General features: G+C 43.5%; 1 protein-coding gene across 1 annotated transcript in view; it reads right to left on the bottom strand.

Annotated features, from left to right (window-relative positions):
* Positions 1-21,282, bottom strand: part of LOC142463950 (mucin-5B-like) — a 79,111-nt gene that overhangs the window by 45,272 nt on the left and 12,557 nt on the right. Inside the window, exons 10-24 of the mRNA XM_075566860.1 lie at positions 20,957-21,074; positions 15,783-15,921; positions 14,309-14,419; positions 9,583-9,652; positions 9,196-9,333; positions 8,949-9,113; positions 8,057-8,151; positions 5,248-5,374; positions 4,522-4,777; positions 3,894-3,940; positions 3,631-3,731; positions 2,133-2,284; positions 1,866-2,004; positions 1,630-1,740; positions 1,271-1,450 (exon numbers count right to left, since the gene is read on the bottom strand). Coding sequence (XP_075422975.1) covers positions 1,271-1,450; positions 1,630-1,740; positions 1,866-2,004; positions 2,133-2,284; positions 3,631-3,731; positions 3,894-3,940; positions 4,522-4,777; positions 5,248-5,374; positions 8,057-8,151; positions 8,949-9,113; positions 9,196-9,333; positions 9,583-9,652; positions 14,309-14,419; positions 15,783-15,921; positions 20,957-21,074 — 1,949 coding nt within the window. The remainder of the gene's footprint in view (positions 1-1,270; positions 1,451-1,629; positions 1,741-1,865; positions 2,005-2,132; positions 2,285-3,630; positions 3,732-3,893; positions 3,941-4,521; positions 4,778-5,247; positions 5,375-8,056; positions 8,152-8,948; positions 9,114-9,195; positions 9,334-9,582; positions 9,653-14,308; positions 14,420-15,782; positions 15,922-20,956; positions 21,075-21,282) is intronic.

The following is a 21,282-nucleotide window of genomic DNA, read 5'->3' as shown; positions in this document are numbered from 1 at the left end:
AAGTGAAGGTTTGAAGTGGGAGGGATGAGAATGGACATGAGATAGATTACTGTACTGCATGTAGCATTTCCCAAGCTACAAGCAGCTATACTTGCTTGTACAAACAAATTCAAAACAAGACTACAACATTGAGCACACATTTCGGGGTGATGGACACGGTGTGGTGTGTTATTGACCAAGAGGGAATTGTTAAGCAGACCTTATATTTTTAGAATAGAGTAAAAAAAGATTTTGCCCACACACTCAAATAAAGTATAAATCCTCACTCGACAATGATACCAAAACTCAGCCATGTCCCAGACCCCTGGGTTGAGAGGAAATGCCTATGTCCTGGGCCCCTAATTGTTGCGTAGCGGTGCATGGGGGGGTGGGGGGTGAGGGGTAAGAATGCCAGGGCCACGGAATCAGCCCCTCTGTGCGACAAAAGGAGATCTGGTCCACACACTAATATCACATTTCTGTCCTCACCTGACCATGAAGGGCCCCAGGACTCATAGCCCCCATTCCCATATGAGTTGTGTAGAAAAATGGGCATGGAGGGGCCCTAGATTAAGCTATGTCTTGGGCCCTTACAATTTGTGGAGAAGAGCAAGGGGATTTTTTTTTAAAGATAGGAAAATGGGCAGACTAGCTGGGCAAAGTGATTCTTATCTGCTGTGAATTCTAATTCTATGCATGGTGTTACAGTACACCCGCTTTTCTTTAAAGGCGGTGTTTTCTCCTGGGTAAGGGGATAATGTATTTTTGTGTGTTGGCAAAATATTCTAACTATAAAGCCCTGTACGGTGCTGAATATGCCTCAAAATAAAAGAGAAAGTCCCATATCACTGGGAGAATTAAAGATTGGGCCTGCACACCTTGTCTATTACATGGTTGATCAAGAAAGTTAGGTGGTAACTCATGTCACTCACGGACCATACTGGGACTACATGTAATGTCGGCAATAATTACACTCCCTGTCCGTGATCTTGGTGACATGAAGTGGGTTAAAAAACATGGGTGGTCAGACCTCCACTGCTGCAAATACCCCCTGAGACAGGAGGTGGCCCCATTTTTCATATTAAACTTGTAAAGTACATAAAGTGGAAACCCATCATTATTACTTATGGGTACCACAAGGAGTTGAAAATCAATACCAAAAAAAACTGGAAGTGCCATCATAGTGATCACTTGTGTGATCACTTTGCGAAAAATTCATAAGCTCCGCTTATGGACAACAAAAGAGAATGAATAGCAAATCAGTACTTAACATTGTGTCTCTTAACCTTACCGCAAAATCCTTGCTAAGCTTGATGAAGATGCTAGTCCTCTTATCCCACATAAGGATCAGCCCATTATCAGCCTCAATGATCAGATAGATACCCATGTGTCGGACCTTAAAGGGAGCCTCAGCTCCAAAGCCCCTTTCCACCACTTTAAAGTGATCATCAGTGAGGATAAGCTCATAGCTCTGTATTTGGGAGAAGAGACAAGGAGGTCACCAACCAACAGAAACATGTGGGAACACAACATATTGATTCACTGAGATAAGCGGTTACCCTCTAAATTCTCGATTATTCATTATCTATTAAATTGCTTGAACAATCAAACCACCATGCAGTAGAGCAGTATGTGTACTACAGTACTTACCCCCAGGAAGACCTTGATGGCTTTAGAGCAGGTGGTGCCAGTGGTCCCACATGGAATGTTCTCTGTGATGACTCGGAAGGTGCTGCTATTTCCATGCTGACCACAGTGATCCTAGAATGGAACAGCTCTGTGTAAGCAGTATATTATGTAAAACATGTTCCGTTACTATCTATTTAGGAGACTCCATCTCAACACACAATCACATCCTGATCAAGGAATGGACAAGAATGCTGTACCTGAGCAAGAGTATATTCACAGTCTCCGCTAAAACGGTAGCGTTTTCCATCAAAAGTCATATAATGTCCGTCGCCATACACCGCACAGGTCCCAAGACATGGATTGTCGGTACACTGCCACATTCTGTCCTTGCAAGTACTGTGAAAAGTGGTGTGAGATTTAGGCTTATCCTAAACTGTGGAATACATTCTGCACACAACCGATTATACAATATATATTCTTCTTTCCCATTTTTTTTTTTTTTTTAAATACATGACTAGACATACCAGGTATTACAGCTCATTTTAATCTTCTCCCCTGGTTGATAGGTGGCATCATTGTGGATACATGGGCACTGTTCCTCTGCAATGCAGCCACCTTTCCCATCTGACACCAGCCCATGTGGGCACACGCAGCCTAAGACGCATTTTGTGCTGTACTGTAGGAGTCATGGAAAGAGTACAAGTCAAATAAATTGAGTATAGCCCATTTATGTTATACCTCAATGTGTTCTCATTATGTATCATCAACTGGATTCATACAGTATCATTGTGCTGTTTCTGTATGACCTTTCCTATACTTCTGTATTGTAAATACTGTACAAGTCCTTGGGCGTATGGAGAGGGGGAAAAAAGAAAAGGATAATAAAATATATGATATAGTATTGTTAATAAAATGAGTAGACAAAAAATAGGGGAGAGAAACAGTACACTCACATTGTTATAGGTTGTTACTTGCTTTAACTGTAATTCCTCTGTTGCCATGTGTGTCCCTCAGATGGTCCATGATCCCAATTATCGGTCTTTAATTAGCCTTAAAGAAACTAACAAGCCTTAACATTGTGAGTATATATCACACCTCTTATCGGGAATATCCCTGGCTTGAACCCTGGTCCTTCCCCTTACCTAGCCAGGAGTTCTTTCCCTCTGGTACTGGGACTGCTGAGAACTCCCTAAGTTTCCTGATTGACTCATTGCCTGCACCTGCTTCCTTAGCCTTAGCCAGGCCTACATACGACATACATACGACCTCCCCTTCCTCCTCCCAGTAGCCTATTTATTGTGGTTTTCTCCCAGTACTCAAGCTCGCTGCCACTTTACTGTTACTACTGTACTTGCTTTTGCTGCTTTCCAGACCCTGCTCGGATTTCACTTCATTCCCTCTCCCAAGCCCTGACCTCTGCCTCTTCATGGGCCGCCGTTTTCTGCCAGCCTCTAGCCCAGACCTCTGCTTTGTTCCAGACCATCCTTTGCTTGCTGCCAGTCCTAACCTGACCATTGCTACCCGTCTGCAAGCCTTTTGCAGCCACTGAACTCCAGCCCCACGTGACCCCTCGATTTTTTTGTCTACTAATTTGACAACAATATTACACCTTATTTGTTTCTTTCCCCCGTCCCCATGTACCAATGTTTAATACTTGTTTCAAATTGGCCTTTCTTCGTATGTGTAGAGTCAGGCTGCAGGGTAACAAGAATATAGATTTTCTTTTTATTTGTGTTTCTGTGTTTAACACATTTATTAACATATAACTTATTGTGCACTTTTATACTGACACTGATTTATTCACTGTGGTTAATTTTTATTATGCTCATACTGTATGTTTTACATATTCACATGTTTAACAAATAAAATCATTGATGCACTTGACTTTCTATAACTATTTAAGGTTTGTTAGTGCCATCTTTCCTTTTCTATACTTCTGTATGTCTTTTGGAGTTAATGTCACCTTGAATGAATATCTCTTCAAAGCCACAACCAACACCCATCAATTCCTAAAACACTTACACATTCCATGTCCAGGGTCTGGCAACTCTTCTGGCACTCGGCTCCCTTGGTGCCCACTGTGGCATTCTTACAGTCAAAGTAAACCATTGGGGCAGAGCAGGCTGGTGGGGAGACAAAGTAGAGTGATGTGTAAAAGTGAATTACTGTAGTATTAATGGTAATGATGTCCATTTTGGGAAAGGGAGAAGACAAATGAGTATGTTCAGGTGGCAATGTAATAATGTGTATGTAGAGCAAGAATTAAAACAAGGTCATGTCATTACCTGTCTGAGGTGATCCGATACAGCTCAGTTTTCCCTGAGAGCAAGTGCTGTGGAGTAGAGGGATACATTAGCTTAACATTACTAGATTAGACAGAGCTTCGTTTTGTGCAGGTTTATCTCAAATGTTTTCTTCCTAGAGTACTTGAGCGTCCGGCAATGCATTGCTAATGAAAGAAGCATGTTACCTTTACCGTTTGAAAGCTTATGGGATACAACTCCATCAGTCCTGAAGGATATTAATCAATATGTGCATGTGCAGAAGTTTAGAGCCTATCACCTCTAGAACTGTCATTTTCAAGCAACTGTACCTATTACCTGCATGAGAAAAATAGATAACTTTGTGCTCTAGAACTGCAAAGTTCAGGTAATAGATTTTGGGATTATTGGTAGTCCTCTTTTGAGATGGACAGCTAGAATGGTAAGAATATGTATACTAAATTATCCCCATTCACACTATCTCTGGAGTTCCAGAATCCTTGTATCTCCAATGGCATTATTCTTATTTTCAAAGATAATCAACACATGAGCTGACCCATGCTTCCACCCTCTTTCCCTCCCCAGCAGTGTAAAAGATTAAACTCACTAGTCCACTTAGTTTCCAAAACAAGTCTACCTTATCTGCGCTCACCACAATATTCCATTGTCATGGATGACTTCCCCAGAGGGTACAACAGAGCCCATGTAGTAACATGGGCAGACAGCAGCAAGAACACATTTGCCACTGTCATCCATGTAGAAGTCCTTGCTACAAGTGCAGCCGTCCACAGGAACAAACTTGATGCTGCAGGTGATGTCAGGCTCGCTGAGGGAACGGCAGGTGGGCTGGCACGTGCTGACAGAGTAGGTGTAGTTCAAAGTCTTTGGGCAGGTGTTAATGTATCTGTCTGCATAGGGATGGAATCACATTATATGTTAATTTATTATACTCAGTGGTCTTGTTTATGTGTTATACTATACAGTGAGAAGGATAGAATGAATGTTCCCTTCTATGTCTGTTATTCTATGTTACTGTTAGTTTAATAGCAAAGACTACAGTAAGTTGACCTTCTGTCTCTGTTGTCATACGATGTTGGGGTGAAGTAACACAAATGGTCATAAGTCTCCTTATCTCACTTTGTCACTGTACAAACCAGGCTTAATGGACCACATGTCACGTCTATCTCGGTCACTTTTACTCTACAAATGAAAATATAAAAAATGGGTAATAAGAACATTGTCTAAATGTCACTACTATTTCACCCGGGCTAGACTTGATACACCATAACTATGTTCACAGGGGCAGTATCAAATTAACCTTGAATTCTTAAATTAATGCATTATTTTGAATGTAAAGTTGAAATCCACCATCACTTACTGCAGACTTTGCTTCTCCATCCGGTCAGTATGACGCCTTTGGCAGCGCAAGCTCGGACATAAGAGGAGAGGGCAGCGCACATGCAGTCCTCGCTCTTCTCACAGTTACAAGTGTCAAACATGCAGTTCTGAGAAGATGGAGGACAAATGTCTTAGTTTCAAGTCACTGTGGTGTACTGTAAATGTGGGTCAAGAGACCCTGCAACATGACAGAGGAATCACAGCGCCTAATTCAAACACAATTGTGTTTGCTCCCACTGGCGACTTCTGTGTCACCCACTACCATGCACCAATGGGAGCAATAAAAACGACTATGTTTGTACAAACATTTAAATACCTCAAGAATATTTCATTAAAGGAAGCCCTGACCATGTAAGTAAAGGTTTATGACCTTTGGTGTGAGGGGCCATGTAGTGTTGCAGAAGGGGGGGGGGGGGAGTATGACAAGAGAGGGCATTACTTAAGGGGTGGAAGTCTTGTGAACAACCTCTCTCTTCATCGGACCACAAAAGGTAGCGGCCCACCCGCACCCCTGTTATGTTTTGTGTTTATTGTTATGATGTAACATGTTACATTTTATACTCAAAAAAATAACTAAAGAGAATGGAAAGACAAGGGTATTTTAAAGGTGTTGGTGGTGTCGTGATATTTGTCACAGCTGGAGGGTTGTGCGCTGGTCAGTTCTGCCCAGGTGGTAAATGGGAATGTATGTGAGGGGTCCAACTGACGGAACTCTTGGGTCAGGGTCAAATGCATGGGCCTATGTGTACTCCTAAGTGGAACCCCAGGTATTACGAACCCTGGGCCTACAGTAATAATGGTTCAGCTGGTTGAGGCTACTTGCTGACCAGGTCCAGGAATATTACTGTTTGATTATTAAAAGGCTGTGGCCATTTGTACCCAACCAAGGTCTGTGTTTATTTGAGTGAGTGAGGAAATGGAATAAGCAAGAGTCAAGGTTACAAGGATCAGGCACAAGAGGGCAGACGTTCTAGTGAAACAAGTCATAATGAAGATGGAGGGAAATATACTCCAAGTAACTCTTTACCGTCCTATCTCCTTTCTACCATTTGCATCCAAACTCTTTGAATGACTCATTTATAAACCACATGCTGGACCTTCTCTTTAAACTCTCCTTGATATTCTACCACTTGAATCCTCTCCTAACCACTCTGCCTTAACAAAAGTCTCTAATAAAACCTAATTAACGCCAAATCTCAAGGGCACACCGTTCATTCTATTGTCCTCTGTGACACTGCCCTCTCTCTGTTTACATCTTACCACACTGACCGCACTTTCAGTGTTTCGATTGCTTCCACATCCTCCTCTTCACTGCCATTCACAGTTGGTGTACCTCAGGGCTCTGTTCTAGGACCTCTACTTTTCTCCATTTACACCTCTTCTCTTGGTAAATTAATACAGTCATTTGGATTTCACTAGCACCTTTATGCTGATGATACTCAAAGCTCTTATCTCCTGACCTCTCCAGACCTCTCCACTTCTCCCCAATTCCTTGTCACTAACTGTCTTTTAAGTAGCTCCTCATGGAGGTCCACTCACTATCTTAAACTTAACATGTCTAAAACTGAATGCTCCAACTGTATACCAATACCAGATTTGTCACTTGCAAGAGAGGCTCCACCATAATCCCAATACCCCAAACTAGATATCTGGGTGTCATTCTTGACTCCTCTCTTATTCAGAAACAAAAAAAGTGGGGAAATCACAGGATTCCCCAGATATCCCTATTCACTGCACTCAAAGACCATTAACATATAGAGGAGTAAAATACTCCAAGACCAATTAGTCTGATTAGCTACTTAGGATACACCAAGTAACCGCTCCCAGCACTGTGGGAGGACAATTACCAATAAAAGCCAATAATTGGCAAAATAAAAAAGCTTTATTAAATCAAGAACAACGGCGCATCAAGATAGTACTACAACAATTGTATAAAATGGCTAAAAAGGGTGAACCACTCCAATAGTGAACTGTGAATAAGGTAATTAACTTATAATAGTCAGTATTGTCACTTGTAGTGATAGGTAGTCGTCCTGTAAATGGTAGGAAATGTAGGTTGTCTGCTATAGGCCTAAGTAATTTTAGACCAGTTTAGTGTGTAGATATTCATCAAGTCACCACATGTAAAGCTGTGTCATAGGAGTCACAAGTAGCCACCAATTTGTGATTTCAAACTGCCTACTCCTAAGCACATAATATCCTGGTAGGCACAACACACTCATGGGTAAATAAGCTCCATGGGTAAATAAGCTCCATGGGTAAATAAGCTCAACAGACAAAGGTACACTCCCAGTGCTAATGACACCGACCAGATAGCAGACCTGGTACCAATTGACTAATTAGTCTTGGAGTATTTCACTGCATTATTTGTTAATGGTCTTTGAGTGCAGTGAATAGGGATCCTGTGATTTCCCCCCTTTTTTTGTTTCTGGTCAGACTCATTATCCCTTTGCACCGGCTGTTCACATCTACCACTACTAAGTTAATATTTGGTGAGCGGTTTACCGTCAAGTTGTGCCGTCCTCCCTTATTCATCATGCTCGTTCAGCACCTCTCCAATTATTTTCATCTCTGAAATATTGCTAAAATAGGTCCCTTCCTAATGGAACAATTCACCCAAATTCTTACTCACGCACTCATTATATTCAGACCGGACTACTGCAACCTTTTTCTAGTTCTCTGCTGCCTTTCTCCTCTCCAGTCCATTGTGAATGCTGCTGCAATGCTCATTTACCTCACTAACCGCTCTTCTTACGAAGGTTCGTGGTAAAGAGAATGCTTTGACTTACTTCTTTGTAAACATCTGTATTCACTTTGCTATGGCATGGAGCAAAGACTCCAGATGGATCAGTGATAAGACCACACCAGTGCTGAGCATACTTCTCTATAGGACGGGAGAAGAAAACAGGCAATTGTTTATTTCACTATATGAAGCAAATTGACACCCAGAAGTAATCATGTAACTCCACACTTCCTGGAAAAAACTAAGGGCCTCATGCAGAGAGCAGCGCTATTTGAAATCTCGCCATTTTCCCGCGAAAATTGCGCTAAAAACAGGTGAAAATGGCGAGCTAGGGAAAACGCTCCATTTTTTTTTTTTTTTTTTTTAAACTCGCCTTTCTACCGGCGAGAACCTAAATCCCCCCTGTTGAAAAAATATCCCTATTCAGAAAGGCGCGATCGCCATCTAGTGGCTGATCGCGCCAATAACATGGAGAGAAATTCTCTATTTACCTCCGCCAAAAAAATTTGGCAAGAAGCTGGAAGTCGGCGGTCGGTGGGGGAGAAAAAAAAAAACGCGTTTTTTTTTTCAACACGTTTCAACAGCGCAGCGCGCATATCGCCGGTTGAAACTCTCCATATGCAGAAAGGATTCTAAATGCAGTTTTCGGACCTTTCTGCATATGGAGAAAAAAAACTATCCATTAAAGCTTCTTTCTATTCCCCTCTCCAATTTTAAATAGCGCTGCTCTCTGCATGAGGCCCTATGACCTATACCAAAAGCCTGTACATCACCAAATAGAAATGGTACCATCTTCAACTAAACAGTGATTTAATGGATCACTTTGATTGTTATATATCTATTCCTTTTCTCACTGCACCCCAATATAGGGAAATGTTAAGGCAGTATCACCTTCCATGATTTAACAAAGTAATGTATTCCATGAGTTTTAGTCCTACCATTTTCTATACTGAGGGAACATGGGTCATGATAGACATTCTTCACATTCGGACAGTCAGCTTGGGTTCTCCAGGTATTAGCGAAGGCGGCAGCAGTCCCTTCGATGATCCCATTGATGCTTTGGAAGTCGTCTGTCTGCTTGTCATTGAAGTTTCCACAGAGACCTGAGAAGATGGTACAGTTAAAGGGACCCATTGTCAAAACGTAACTTTATCAGAAAGGATAACAAGACAGAAGTATTCTTACCGCATGTCCGGCTCTTGTAGGAGGGGTCCAGGACTACATAGACCTGCATGAAGGGAGTGAGCTGAGTCACTATCTGCACTCCTTGGTTAGTCTTAAATATGACGTAGAAGGATGAAGGCCTGAAGATGGTCATACTGGCTGCAACCAAAGATCAAAAGAGTAAATTGGGACAAAAGTAAAATACAGTAATAGAGTGAAGTGTCTTCCTAGTGTCACACAAAGACAAGGGGTCTCTTTCAGTCCATGCTAGTGTTGCACACATGAATATGCACATTCAAAGTCCATTGATGTCACACTCGCAGGTATAAGCTCTTACTGTAGCATGTTAGTGTCATACACACAGACCCTTCGCACAGCCCAAGTTTGCAGACAATGTATATTTCATACCTGCAGATACAGGCAGCTGGGTGTAGATTGAGTTGATATATACACTGCCCGAGGGTTTAATTACTACGCTCTGTTGGGTTTAAAAAAAAAGAAATACGTGGTTACCAAATGAAAGAAGTGAATTCTAACTCGGTAGAAAAACACAAGGACACCAAATCTGCAAAATAAATATAAAAAGGAGAAAAAAACATAGAATATTCATAGCAAAGTTAAAGCTCATGTAAAGGAGACAAAATGGGCATGCAGCAGTAGTGCGATGTTACAAGACCCCACACACAGAGCAGGAAACAAGATCACGCTGTCTTGTGTTCAGCCAATGGTCTGGTTCAGAAATTTGCGTTTACGAATGAGGCAACATTTGCATTTTTTTTGGTTTCTGGAACATTTTAGCAAAAACAGTAAGATTTGCAACATTTTTTTTTCCTCATAAACTTGGGGCTCAGCCAATGTGCGCTTTGCATGCCAACCTCACCCTCCGCAAGATAATGATGGGTTTGACTTTTTCCTTCCTCCACCTTCTCTCTCTCTCTCCCCCAATCTTCCCGACAACCCTCTCTCCCTCCTCTCTCTATTTCCACCACGCTTTCATTTAATACCATATGATGCTGCCAATTCTTTCTGCTTCTCTCTCCTCCAGCATTCTTGCAAGCTGCTGGCCGTGCCAGGGTTAACAGTTAGCACAAGGCTGTACATGTGAGTCAGTGTCCTTATTCAGTGACATTGTTGCACTTCCAGGCACACGTCCTGTCTGGTGATGTTTTGGAAGATACTGGAGAGGTCACATGTCTGTGATTGACATGTGGCAAGTTCTAGCTCGGCCCAGTATCTGGGGAGAGATGATTGCTCAAATCTCCTGATATAAAAGGTGTTGACCCGCCTTCTTTTATTCAGAATACTTCCAAGGGGAGTGGGACCCCAAAGGAGTTCCCTATCTATCAGGAGATACCGTCCATCTAGAACATGTGGCCGGCCCGGACGCACTGTGAGGCCCGCGGTGTCCAGCGCTGGTGCGGCGATCTCCGTCTCCCCTGAAAATCCTACTGTTTCCCATGCAGGTTCTGAAAAAAATGGACGCGTGGCGTCAAATGACGCCGCGTTGTCATGGCAACAGGATGCTAAGTGACGTTGTGACATCACGTGGCACCATCTCGTGTGGCGACGTGACATGTCACGGCGTCCCACTACCATGGCAACGCGGGGTCATTTGACGCCGCGTGTCCATTTTTGTTTGTGAGGGAGGGAGGTAAGAGTTGTGAGGGAGGGTTGTAAGAGTTGTGAGGGGGGAGGTAAGAGTTGTGAGGGGGAAAGGTAAGAGTTGTGAGGGGGAGGTAAGAGTTATGAGGGGGGAGGTAAGAGTTGTGAGGTGGGGGAGGTAAGAGTTGTGAGGTGGGGGAGGTAAGAGTTGTGAGGGGGGAGGTAAGAGTTGTGAGGGGGGAGGTAAGAGTTGTGAGGTGGGGGAGGTAAGAGTTGTGAGGGGGGAGGTAAGAGTTGTGAGGGGGGAGGTAAGAGTTGTGAGGTGGGGGAGGTAAGAGTTGTGAGGGGGGAGGTAAGAGTTGTGAGGGGGGAGGTAAGAGTTGTGAGGGGGGAGGTAAGAGTTGTGAGGTGGGGGAGGTAAGAGTTGTGAGGTGGGGGAGGTAAGAGTTGTGAGGGGGGAGGTAAGAGTTGTGAGGGGGGAGGTAAGAGTTGTGAGGGGGGAGGGTAAGAGTTGTGAGGGGGGAGGTAAGAGTTATAAGGGGGAAAGGTAAGAGTTGTGAGGGGGAGGTAAGAGTTGTGAGGGGGGAGGTAAGAGTTGTGAGGGGGGAGGTAAGAGTTGTGAGGGGGGAGGAAAGAGTTGTGAGGGAGGGATGTAAGAGTTATAATGGGGAGGTAAGAGTTGTGAGGGAGGGAGGTAAGAGTTGTGAGGGGGGAAGTAAGAGTTGTGTGGGGGGAGGTAAGAGTTGTGTGGGGGGAGGTAAGAGTTGTGAGGTGGGGGAGGTAAGAGTTGTTAGGGGGGAGGTAAGAGTTGTGAAGGGGGAGGTAAGAGTTATGAGGGGGGAGGTAAGAGTTGTGAGGGGGAGGTAAGAGTTATGAGGGGGGAGGTAAGAGTTATGATGGGGAGGTAAGAGTTGTGAGGGAGGTAAGAATTGTGAGGGAGGGAGGTACGAGTTATGATGGGGAGGTAAGAGTTGTGAGGGAGGTAAGAGTTGTGAGGGAGGGAGGTAAGAGTTGTGAGGTGGGGGAGGTAAGAGTTGCGAGTGGGGAGGTAAGAGTTTTGAGGGAGGGAGGTAAGAGTTGTTAGGGGGGAGGTAAGAGTTGTGAGGGGGGAGGTAAGAGTTATGAGGGGGAAAGGTAAGAGTTGTGAGGGGGGAGGTAAGAGTTGTGAGGGAGGGAGGTAAGAGTTGTGAGGGGGGAGGTAAGAGTTATGAGGGTGGAGGTAAGAGTTGTGAGGTGGGGGAGGTAAGAGTTGTGAGGTGGGGGAGGTAAGAGTTGTGAGGGGGGAGGTAAGAGTTGTGGGGGGGAGGTAAGAGTTGTGAGGGGGAGGTAAGAGTTATGATGGGGAGGTAAGAGTTGTGAGGGAGGTAAAAGTTGTGAGGGGGGAAATAAGAGTTGTGTAGGGGGAGGTAAGAGTTGTGAGGGGGAAAGGTAAGAGTTGTGAGGGGGGAGGTAAGAGTTGTGAGGGGGGAGGTAAGAGTTGTGAGGGGAAAGGTAAGAGTTATGAGGGGGAAAGATAAGAGTTGTGAGGGGGGAGGTAAGAGTTGTGAAGGGGGAGGTAAGAGTTGTGAGGGGGGAGGTAAGAGTTGTGAGGGGGAGGTAAGAGTTGTGAGGAGGGAGGTAAGAGTTATGATGGGGAGGTAAGAGTAGTGAGGGAGGTAAAAGTTGTGAGGGGGGGAAGTAAGAGTTGTGTGGGGGGAGGTAAGAGTTGTGAGGGGGAAAGGTAAGAGTTGTGAGGGGGGAGGTAAGAGTTGTGAGGGGGGACTTAAGAGTTGTGAGGGGAAAGGTAAGAGTTATGAGGGGGAAAGGTAAGGGGGGAGGTAAGAGTTATGAGGGGGAGGTAAGAGTTATGAGGGGGAAAGGTAAGAGTTGTGAGGGGGGAGGTAAGAGTTGTGAAGGGGGAGGTAAGAGTTATGATGGGGGAGGTAAGAGTTGTGAGGGAGGTAAGAGTTGTGAGGGGGGGAAGTAAGAGTTGTGTGGGGGGAGGTAAGAGTTGTGAGGGGGGAGGTAAGAGTTGTGAGGGGAAAGGTAAGAGTTATGAGGGGGAAAGGTAAGAGTTGTGAGGGGGGATGTAAGAGTTATGAGGGGGGAAGGTAAGAGTTGTGAGGGGGGAGGTAAGAGTTGTGAAGGGGGAGGTAAGAGTTATGATGGGGGAGGTAAGAGTTGTGAGGGAGGGAGGTAAGAGTTGTGAGGGGGGAAGTAAGAGTTATGATGGGGGAGGTAAGAGTTGTGAGGGCGGAAGTAAGAGTTGTGTGGGGGGAGGTAAGAGTTGTGAGGGGGGGAGGTAAGAGGTGGGGAAGGTAAAAGTTGTGAGGGGGGGGGGTAATTTTAATTAAAATGCAACCCGAATCTGCTTTCCTTGGTGCAGTTTGGCCCGTTTCACTTTATAAATTGTGCAGTCCTGATCTAGAGGGACTCCAGGGAATGCACCCAAAGCAGCCACTTCATTGAAACTCCAGGCAGGGAAGTACATACTCAAGAATTGGACCTCGTGCCACAAGCAATAGGAGGTAGTCTGCACCATATGGGGTTAAAGGAGGAAATCTCCTCTATAGCCAGACTTCTCGGTGATGATGCCTGTGTATGAGATTCCGGTGGGGCCTTTGCCGCAGCACTCCTCATTGTGTGAGATGAAAGCCTATAACCAGGGTTAAGTAGGGTCCTGGCAGTGGGTGCGATGTCTGGGTTACGTCGGGTCCAGAGATAGACTTTTAGCAATGGGAGACCGTAAAATGATGAGGAATGTATAGATGTCAAAATCCTGTCCTGTTGATGCTGATATGTTACTGTGCTGCTGAATAAAGAATCAAGTTCAAAGGTTCTATTTTTGTGCTATCACTACTCTACTACAGCCCAGGCCTGAACCCACGGAAGAGGCCCTGAGAAAGAAGCTAAGCCACTGAGCTAACAAACACACTTTGACAGAGGTGTCATCATAGTCTCTTCCTATATTTTATGTACATTCTATCTCTGTCAGCCGGGTGGGATAGAGGTGTTACACTATATCTTACAGAGAACGGACAAAATCATTTTATAATATATGGAGAAATTAAAAGTCAATATGCATCACTTGGTCCCTTTATAACTGTAATTTTTTACAAACATTTCCTGAAATTTATACAGCCTTTTTTTAGGTTGGCGTTTTAAATCCAAAGAAGGTAATTTTGGTGACAGAAAGATGTACAGTATTGTATAGTAGACATAACACACTGTGCTGGGTTCTGCAGTCAAAATGGAAGAACTATGGACAATGAGTATTAGGAAAAGTAGGTAAAATGAGGATGTGTGAAAGAGGTGAAGTAAGTCCAGGGTAGCACCGTGACATAGGCCCAGAATAAGAAAGACATAGAAGTCATCATATACAGTAGCAGTGTGGGAGGTCTATGCAGTAAATACAACCTTTGGTTAGACTACATAACTCTATGCCTCATGTCTTGAACAACTGAGGTATTGATAATAGCCTTACACCCTCACATATATATGCTAAGGGTTTTCTGGCTTTTCATAGGGCAAGGTTAGGATGTTAAACACTGACTGTTTCTCCTCCATTGAGGATGATGGTGATGCTCTTAAGACAAGTCTCGCTGTCCGTCAGTCCGCATTGGCGCAGTTCTGCCAGAACTGTAAACAGGTTCTCACCGCACACCTGTCAGGAGGGAAATATTGTTTGTTCTAGTAAAGTTTGTACAAGTTAAACAGTGCAACAATGATAGGATCTAAAACACATTGTCTACAATAAGAATGGGCATGTTGAATGAAGAACCCTACACAATGAATTGCTTAAACAGAGATAACTGGAGAGCTCTAATATTTACAGTTACTACATTTTTAATAAAAGCTAAAAGTAGTTGTAATCAGTAATGCACCTTCAGACAGTGAACGAGGAGTAAGTGTCACTTACTGGAAGGATGTCACATTCTTTCCCAGTACAATTAAATAGCTCTCAACGTTTATGGAGTTCAAGAGATATGTTTGGGGGTTCTGGAGCAAACGTTGACATTATAATTGAATAATAATTACTTTCTAAGACTAAGGGGCATATTTATGGTGCTGTGCCCTAAAGCACATTACACCCCCTTCACTTGAACCAAAAGGTGCCTTATGGTTTGGCACCACTTAGTACATATATAGTCATAACTCAACTATTGTCTTTGAGGTTACTAAGAATGAGTGAGCAAGACTTCAAATGATGGCATCTTGATGGCATCCATTACTTATATAAAGAAAAAGCCCTGCAATTAGGCAGGGGGCAACAAGACGGGGTTGGCTGGGCCCCTACTGGATGTGGCAGGGGGATGTGCAACTGGGGTCAGGGTTTAGGTGAAGAAAGGCAGGGGGGGTTGTGGGGCAGGAGGCTGGTGCAGCCATTGGAGGTCCTACCCTCCCTCCCCGTGTTAACAGGCTGTTGTTATGTGTTTTAAATATATTTGACAAAATAACAACAATTGGAGTTATTCCTTGTCACAGCTTGGAAGGCAGTTGTTCGGGATACAGACTGGGACCATAAATATTAAGTTGGGCATACTGTCGGTTAGTATCAGTGTTCGGCCCGGGTTAGACCGCTGGTGGTGGAAGTCTAGGTGCATGAGGCTTTACAGGTGCAGTGTCGGGTTACGAGCCACAGCAACGGGGGTTCTCGACATGGTACGGGCCAGTCTAGGGCTAAGTTATTATTTGTTTTGTATTGTTAACACAAGCTGTGGAGTTATTCCTCCAGCACGGTCTCCGTATATATTCCTCAGTTGGGTCCTATCCGGCCTACCACCAGTCAAGACTATCTGGTTGAATCAGGATTTCCATGGTTTTGGTCCAAAATACCCATGACTGACTAATCTGGGTCCTTGGACCTTGGGGTTTACCCAAAGATTACTTCCAGTCCTTATTTCACTGAAAGGAGTCAAAGGTAAAATCAGGCACACAGATAGATTTGCTATAAATTCTTCCGTCCTCATTTATTCCCCATTAGTTTTCTATATTTCCATTGTAAGATGCAGATTTTTGCTCCTCACCTTGGACAAGACGTAGTTACAGTCTCCATGAAGGTTGTAACGTGTCTGATCATAGGTGGTAATGTGAGAGCCTCCTTCTACGGCACAGGTTGCTGGACACGGCATGTTCTTACAGTTCCACTTCCCTGCTGAGCAGACACTGCAAGGAAATAAGTACAGCTAATTGCAGTAACCACTAGAGGACACTAGATCATCATGTTGATCCAATGTTGGTTTGATGTAAATTATTTAAATAGCATACTTTTAAATAGAAACCAAGCAAAAGACTTACAGAACCATCTGATTTAAATACTTCTGGTAAGAAGAGAAAAATTGATTTACTCAATATCACGCAGAGCTGTTACTGGATAACAAGCCATGTTTCCCCTACTACAAAGGTCAGCAGTTACCGGCAAGCATAGTCTATACTGCTCTCTTCAAATACATCAAAGAGTGAATAGATTTTCCCTTGCCAGAACCATAGGGTAGGATATGGATGCTCAACGTTTCTAAAAGTTTGGACCGATGGACCAAATGGCGATGACATGTTTACTATACATTGGTACAGGTTCACTTATTCCTTTTTAACCCAAACCCAACACCTACTGTGAAGGTATTTCTTTATATGGATGTATACATGGTGATCTGGAACCGGGGTGTGGTTTCATTTCTCCAGGCTACTCCCTGTGTGTGTGATGCCACAACTCCACCAGCAGAACATTATGAAAGATGCCACAGCAAGTGTCACGTTGGTTTCACGAAGGGAGATTTGGTTCTGGTTACCGGTGTTGTGCTGCTCACCTGTTAGGCTTACAGGATTCTGAGTGTCCGCCGGTGTTAGTGGGAATAGAGTTATCTTTTTGCCAGGGAGCTTTTCTCAAAGCTGCCTCCTTGTGCACTTGCAAGTATAATAAAACTCCCTTTGATTATTCTGCGAACCCTATTGTTTATTGACATATTATTTTATAACTTTCACACAGGACAGGCTTTCCGATCTGTAGCGTTTATCTTCGGTTCGAGCCTCCATTCCAACAGGGCCTGTCAGAGATAGGTGCAGTCCCGGCAGGAAAACCTCTTTCCTTCCCCCTGAAAGACTGCAGCCTCAGGCAGGAGTAAAACATTACGGTGGTCTTTATTTGTCTGGTACAGCATACATCACAGCACACGGACATAGTGCAGGAACCTTGTTCTGGGTCCCTGGTGCCAACCCAAGGAGCTTGAGGGCCAAGGAGTCTCTCCTTGTCTCCCATGCTCCCTGATGGATTATTGGGTATATGCTCACACTCCCCTGAGAGAGGGGATAGAAGGTGAACCAGAGTCCTGGCTCCACACTTATACAACACTGAATTTGGGGTGCAACCACTTTTTGTTACCAAGGGAGGGTCCCAGGTCTTGGCCACACACCGTGAAAACAACTAGAGAAATAACTCAATGCGCATTTGAGACAGGAAGGGAGATTCTTCCTGAGCTCACACGTGAGCTGAACTAGGAAACAGAGCAGAGGTTCCGGAGTCTCACAGGTGAGACTGACCGAGGGAACACAGATGTCTGGAGCTGACAAATAAGACTTTTAAACCTGGATGCTGATTATCCGGAGAAAAGGCAGCAACCCAGCAAACAGATAAGACTTTATTTTCCAATGACTGTTGTCTATATATATCTATATGATTTGGGCTGATAAATAGCTTGGGTAGCCACCCAGTTAAAAGGGGCTGGAATATACGGATACATATATGCCAAAGTGGAGCAGGTTTTGTTTGGCTCACTATTTCATATGTTTTGCTGTATTAAAGGGGCAGGCGCAATAAAGCCTTATTTTAATTTCACCTTAAAAATGGTCTCTATTGCTTACCTCTGCACACATCTCTTACAAGGCTAGAAATAGAAATTAAGGTGCACTGGGTTATGAACATACATAACACAACAAGTTAACTCGAGGTTAACAAAAGAACCCAGTTAGCTGCACTCAAAGTATTTTTAGCAGCTCAAATAGCCTGGGATATATAACCCCTTCCCAACGACACACTAAAGTGAGTATAATCTCACAAAAACAAAAATAAAGACATTTTATTAATTACATCAGTGACGACATTAAAAATACAGCTCAACCCCGTTATAACGCGATCCGTTACAACGCAAATCCGCTTATAACGCGATGCAAGCGTGGCTCCCAATTTTCGTATTTATGAATACTTTACAACACGAATATTGGTGTCTGAAATACTTTATTGTACAATGCATACAATTGTACATTATTTCTAATGCGATCCGCTTATAACGCGATTTCATTCTTTGGACCCCAAGCACAGCGTTATAAGGGGGTTGAGCTGTATATACTGTACATAACACACAAAATGCTAAAATCTCCTATGGGGCGATTCGTAACAGATCCAGACTGAGAAATAATAGCTAGTATGGAGACATCTATTGAGGTGGCACGCAATGACCCAAAAGGTAACTCAGTATAATACCTGTTGCTGCTCCAATCCAAATATGTAAAATACAGATGGTACTTGTTAATGTCTTCCCATCTATACAGTATTCTAGATATCAATGGCAATAATAGAAAATCAGTCTAAATCAGTAGACGCGGTGGGTGATATGTAAATGGAACTTACAGAAATCTAATCTAAGTCCTCAAACAAAATGTGACCAGTGTAGATATAAAATAACTTGCATAGCATGTGAACACACTCTAAATGAGTACCTAGTATGACCGGTATTCTGTATATGCAGTATAGAACCACAATCAAATAGATTAGTGGTATAGTGTAAAATCTCTGAGATAACTACCGTTGCTATACATAGTACAATTCCTAAATTGCAACATATACCTTCATAACTCAGAGTAGACTCAATGTAATCGCATTGTATACATGAAAACTGCGGCCAAAAGGTTATTATATCACAGCATATAGTAGTGAGCAAGATAACTACACATATGTAAACACATTTGTTATTATTCTGGAGGCCAGGGTCATGTGTAGGATGATTAGCCCAGATAGGTTCAACTCTGCCCTCTTTTCAAAGCACAACAAGTCCTGTATCTTTTCTTCACTTTATTTGGGGAAAGCAGCATAAAAGACAGGCCCTTGTGAAGAGATGTTGGTGTTTAGATAATGTCTCTCTGTGGGTGCTTTGTAATTAAGGACAGGTGAAAAGGGTAATCCTGCCAGTAGAGCAGTTACAGAGGGTACTCACTCAGCCAGTGATGATGGTGGAAAGGAAGTCCCAATGTATGCTGGGTAGCAAGATAGCCTGGGGACAGACCATCTGTTGGCAGAGCAGAGGGGGAGAAAGCAGACTAGCCTATTCTGGTGAGGATCTCAGAGGCTGCAGTTACATATCACACAGGCACAGTATGTGTGTGCAAACTCCATGCAGCTGAAAATAAGAACTGACAGGCAGAAGCTGCAAAGGAAAGAGGGGGGTGAAACAGAAATGCAGTTCTTGTTCCATGACAGTTATAGTGGCTTGAGTCATCACACTTAATTTAGTGCTTGACATAAGGACTCATACCAGTGTCAGTGAATGAAAATGCACAGATCTAAAACGTGCTAAGTGTGTCCTGCAATGTTGCCAGTGAATAGCTACTAAATACTTTGCATTGGTTCACCCCCTTAGCCACACACCCCCTGTCACTCTAGGAAGCTGTTTACTGCAGCAGGGCATAGATTTAACCTTAACACTGCCTGCGCTGGTACCAGGACTTATGTGTTAGGCAGGGTCGTTTAGTCGCCCAGGGGGTACCTGGCTACACTTATATTGGGTCCAGAAATAAAATTATTTCCTATGAATATCGTCCTTTGAATTACACAGATAAGTACATACATACCCCGCATTAACGTACGCAATGGGACCGGAGCATGTGTGTAAAGCGAAAATGTACTTAAAGTGAAGCACGACCTTTTCCCACTTATCAATGAATGTACTCTACTGCAATCGTCAAATACATGCATAACTGATGTAAATAACGCATGTGTAACAGGCTCTATAGTCTCCCCGCTTGCGCACTGCTTCGGTACAGGTAGGGAGCCGGTATTGCTGTTCAGGACGTGCTGACAGGCGCATGCGTGAGCTGCCGTTTGCCTACTGGGTGATATGTCCTTACTCGCGAGTGTACTTAAAGTGAGTGTACTTAAACCGGGGTATGCCTGTATACTGATCTCTCATCATACTATTTTGATAATTTTTTTTAAAGATTCTTTCTATTGTGTAAACGGTGTTGCTATTGTGTTTACCGTGCAAGTCACAGCGAGTAGTCCCTGTTTATTGTTTTCAGTTAAGGAATGTGCCCTATTTAGTTAGCTCCTATAGTAATGGCCCAAGATTGTTCTCATTCCGGGAAGAGGAGTGAGCATGTGCTTAGCAGGAGTTCTCAGAGTAGTAGCTATGGAGCATAATTAGATCAGCTCCACCGGAAGGTCCTTAGTAAACTCCCAATCCAACATGCATGGACAAGGTATGCAGTACACAGTAAGGGGATACTGATCCCAGAAAGCAGGGCGTATTCCCACAAAGGCCCACTTGAGATGGGGCACTGTTGACGCTATGCATGAGATTGCCAATCTAACCAATACGCAGCGGAACAAGCATGACTACCTCCCCAGTGTATGAGTGAAAGCAACATGGGGAAGAAGCACAGAGTAACCACATTGTTTGCCAGCAGTTAATGTCTGAAATGGAGTCTGTCTTTTGTATGGAGAGCCTTATAAACGGAGGTGAATACAATTCTTGTTTATACTACAGTATAAACATTCCTGGTATCCATCATTATTCTATATGCATATCCACCCCAAGACTGCACAGACCCAACACCCTGAAAAGCTATGAGAAACTGAGTATTGCCATATACTGTATATAGTTCAACTCGATGTAAACGTCTTTAGAGTTGGGCAAGGAGGGTTACATTAGAGTACACATTTATCTCTGTGATAAGGCACTACCCATCATTGCTGTTTTCTCCTTTAGTGCATACCTACATGGCACTGGGGGAATATCAAAACTTTCCGAGATTTGGTCAGTCCCTTCATCTGCCCTCAGGATTCTTGTCCTGACTGGATAGGTAGCAATTAATTTAAATAGAAACTACCATTTGTACCTGTCTTTCATCTGTATTGGAACACTGAAAATAGGAATAGGATTTGGAACCAAGAAAATATTGACTTCTTCTGGTGGACATTATTTGTACTCACCAAGTGCTACAAGGAGTAGAGTAAGATGTCCCAGAGGCATAGGTATCACTGTTGTAGGTACAGGAGCACTTTTTAATAGGAACACAACCTGAATTGTTGATGTCATCAACCACAGATCCTATAGAAAAATACGTGAATACATTAGACTGATTTCTAAAACTCAACAGACATACACTGACGGGTGGGACATATCTATGTACAGTAAAAAATAAAAATAACCTTGTCAAAATGCCATCATTTTACTTATTTCTAAGAAATAGCTGACTCATAATAAATGTCTACATTTGCCAAGAAATGTTGGTGCGGCTTGAATAACACTGACACTT

Source organism: Ascaphus truei, chromosome 12 (assembly GCF_040206685.1).
Source record: "Ascaphus truei isolate aAscTru1 chromosome 12, aAscTru1.hap1, whole genome shotgun sequence".
Taxonomy (NCBI): Eukaryota; Metazoa; Chordata; class Amphibia; order Anura; family Ascaphidae; genus Ascaphus; species Ascaphus truei.
Note: the sequence above shows the minus strand (reverse complement) of the source record. Positions and strands in the feature narration are given on the sequence as shown.